The sequence below is a fragment of the Calidris pugnax genome, unplaced genomic scaffold (genome assembly GCF_001431845.1).
Source record: "Calidris pugnax isolate Ruff unplaced genomic scaffold, ASM143184v1 scaffold244, whole genome shotgun sequence".
NCBI lineage: Eukaryota > Metazoa > Chordata > Aves > Charadriiformes > Scolopacidae > Calidris > Calidris pugnax.
This window is the reverse complement of record NW_015091141.1, coordinates 2196955-2200642: the sequence shown is the minus strand read 5'-3', so window position 1 is coordinate 2200642 and position 3688 is coordinate 2196955. Positions and strand designations below refer to the sequence as shown.

The window sequence follows — 3688 nt, the reverse complement described above, 5'->3', positions numbered from 1 at the left end:
GGGAATTAAGGTATCACCATGGCAACCGGCAGGCTGTTTTGGGGGGATCTGTGGGGGGAGAAGGTCGGGGGGGGCAGAGCTGGCAACACTGCACTGGAGGTGGGGGAAGGTGTGGGTCCTGCTGGGGACCAGCTGGCCCCATAGAGCCAATCCCAGCCCCATGGGACCATGTCCAGACCCACAGGACCATGCTGAGACCCCAAGCCCCATGCCCAGCCCCACACAACTATGCTCAGCCCCACATGACTATGCTCAGCCCCACAGGACCATGCTGAGACCCCCAGCCCCATGCTCAGCCCCAGAGGAACATGCTCAGACCCACGGGACCATGCCCAGACCCACAAGACCACGCTGAGACCCTCAGCCCCATGCCCAGCCCCACACAACTATGCTCAGCCCCACATGACTATGCTCAGCCCCACAGGACCATGCTGAGACCCCCAGCCCCATGCTCAGCCCCAGAGGAACATGCTCAGACCCACGGGACCATGCCCAGACCCACAAGACCATGCTGAGACCCTCAGCCCCACACTCAGCCCCACAGGACCATGCCCAGCCCCACAAGACCATGCTGAGACCCTCAGCCCCACGCTCAGCCCCACAGGACCATGCCCAGCCCCACAAGACCATGCTGAGACCCCCTGTGGTCCCATGAGACCATGCCCAGCCCCACGGGACCACATCCAGACCCACAGACCCTTACACCCAACAAGACCCCACATCTCCCTCCCTGCCACGGGGTGCGAAACGGCCACCGCGGGCGCAGCTGTGGGGCAGAGGAGCTGCCGTGGGACGTGGGGCTGGGGGCCGGGAGTGGGTCTGGCCGCTGGGGGCCGGGCTGGCAGGGGGCCATGGGCTCGGCGTGCGCAGCCCCACGGCCCCGGCGCCGTTCGCATGACCTCTCCCACCCCCAGCATCCTCCCAGCAGCCGCCCCCGCCGGGGGGGGAACCCGCTGCCTGGAGGCTCGGCCAGTTGTGGGGCCAGCGGTGAAGTCCTGCCGTGGGGCAAGGAGATGGGGGACACCCCTGCTGCTGCAGAGGGGGAGCCCTCCCCAGGTATGTCCCCCAGTGACGAGGTGGGGGGCACTGGCAGGGGGATGGGGGCACCAGCAGGAGGCATGGTATACTGGTGTATACTGGTGTGGGTCACTAGATGCTGGTGTGGGTCACCAGGCACCATCGTGAGTCTCGATGCACCGGTGTGGGTCACAGTACCCCAGTGTGTGTCACGATACGCCGGTGAGGGTCACCGTACGCCGTGGGTCACTGTGTGCTGCCGTGAGTCACAGCAGAGCAGGGTGAGTCACACCACACCGCCGTGGGGCACAAGACGCCATCGTGAGTCACAACACAGCAGTGTGGGTCGTGATCCCCTGCTGTGGGTCACGATACACCAGCGTGGGTCACAGTGCTCCACGGTCACCCATGGTCCCACTCAGGTGGGACGCACTACAGTGGTGTGGGTCACAACCCCCCAGTGTGGGTCACAACCCACGTTCCCCCCCCACTGCAGCCCCCGACACGCGCCACTCTCACCTGGGGTGGGCAGCACAACCCTATACAAGACACCCGCGAACCCCCACCCCAGTAGGGCCCCCCCCAGCAGGCCATGCTCTGTCCCTGCTCCCCCACAGGGGTGAATGTCCCCAGGGCTGGTGGCAGCGGCTGCAGAGATTTATACTTTGGGGGTTTCTGGTGGGGTTTTTTTGGCTTTTTTTTCTTGAATTACCATTATTTGTCCCTTCCCGGGCGCTGCCATAAATAACCACCCCCCCCAGACATCGTGTTCCCGCTCTGCCGGCAAACATTCCTCCCGCTGCCGGCCGTCATGGGCCACTGCTCCTGTCCCCAAGGGTCCCCTGGGATGAGGGGGGGGAACAAACAACCCCCAGCTCCCCCCGCACCCTCCCCTTGACAAAAAGTGACATATTTTTTTTCTTATTACAAAATATCTTTTATTGTTAAAAGGCCGCGGTGCCACTTCGGAGGGGGGAGGCTGCCGGGGCGCCACCGGGCTGGGGGACGGGGCGGGGGTGGCATGTGCCCTCCCCATGGGAAATGTGGGGAGGGGAGGGAAGGGCAGGGAGGACCCCATCGTCACTTTGGGGGCACCCAAACCCCGGGGGTGCCACAGGCGGAGGGTGCAGCTAGGGGGAGGAGGAGGAGGAGGAGGATGGGGGGGGACAGAGCCCCTCACCAGGGCGTCGGGGCGCGGCGGCGGCAGAGGAGGCGGCGGAAGGCCCTGCGGAAGTCCTGGTTGAAGACAGTGTAGATGACGGGGTTGAGGGAGCTGTTGCAGTACCCAATCCAGAAGAAGAACTGGAAGATGCCGTCGGGGACCTTGCAGTGCCGGGGGCAGAGCGCGCCCAGGCTGTAGAGGAAGAAGAAGGGGAACCAGCAGAGGACGAAGACGCCGATGACCACGGCCAAGACGAAGGTGAAGCGCTTCTCCCGGTTGAGCTGAGTCTTCCTCCGCCACGGGTTCAGCGCCGGCGGCCCACGGGCCAGCACCACCCGCCCCGTCCCAGTGGCCAAGGTGTCCCTGGGGCGTCCCCCTGCCGGCGGGGATGTCCCTGCCCCGGGGCTGGGGGGCGCCGGAGGCTCCTCGGGGCTGAGCAGCGAGGTCCTGTCTGCCGGCGGGCAGGTACCCGGGGGGTCCCTGGAGGTCGGGGGGGGCGTGACATTGGGTGGCCTCACCCCCGGTTTGGTGCCGGTGGGGCGGGAGCGGCGTTTGGCGATCAGGTAGATGCGCAGGTAGACGAGGATCATGATGAGACACGGGGCGAAGAAGGAGCCGATGCTGGAGGAGAGGACGTACCAGGCCTCCTCGTTGAGCTTGCACTGCGGCCGCCCCCCTGCCGCCGCCTTCTTCTCCCCCTTGTAGACCAAGGGAGGGAGGGAGATGACGGCTGCAATGGTCCAGACGATGAAGATGCTGCACTTGATGCGCCGCGGCGTCCGCTTGGTGTTGTACTCGATGGCCCGAGTGACCGACCAGTACCGGTCCAGGCTGATGGCGCAGAGGTGGACGATGGAGGAGGTGCAGAAAAGCACGTCCAAAGCCAGGTAGATCTCACACCACGTCTTCTCGAAGTACCAGTAGCCCAGTAGCTCGTTGGCCAAGGAGAAGGGGATGATGAGGGTGGCCACCAGGATGTCGGCGGCGGCCAGCGACACCAAGAAGAGGTTCTGGGGCGCCCGCAGCGAGCGGCTGCTCAGCACGGCCATGATCACCAGCGCATTGCCCGTGATGGTGAAGAGCACCAGGAAGGTGATGGCGGCGGCGATGGCAGCGGTGGCCTGCACCGAGTACCCCCCCTCGGGCCCCGCCATGGGTCCGGCCGCCGGCGCTCAGTGCTGCCCGCGGCTGCGGGGGGACGGGGCCGCAGGGGGCTGGGGGACAAGGGTGCCCCTCGCCATGCTGCCTGCACCCTGCCTGCACCCTGCCTTGGCCCCCCGTGCCGGTCCCCGGTCCCCGTCGCCGTCGGATGCCCCGTCCCGGTCCCTCCCGGTGCCCGTCGGTGCCGCCGGGCTCTGCGCTGCCGGGCGCCGCCTCCGCGGGGTTTTAAGCGGACGGTGGGGGGTGAGGGGGGGCTGAGCCACCGCCCCCGGGGCGGAACCGGGGGGGGACAGGCGGGGCCGGGCTCCGCTCCTTCCCCCGCAGCTCCCGGCCCCGCAGGACCCGCGT

At 66.9% G+C, this 3688-nt stretch overlaps 1 protein-coding gene across 1 annotated transcript; it reads right to left on the bottom strand.

The window, feature by feature from the left end:
- Positions 1-1975: 1975 nt before the first annotated feature.
- On the bottom strand, positions 1976-3454 carry ADRA2B (adrenoceptor alpha 2B). The gene has a single exon (XM_014958719.1). It carries the CDS (start codon positions 3331-3333, stop codon positions 2194-2196), a length of 1140 nt encoding a protein of 379 aa, XP_014814205.1. The 5' UTR covers positions 3334-3454; the 3' UTR covers positions 1976-2193.
- Positions 3455-3688: the final 234 nt, after the last annotated feature.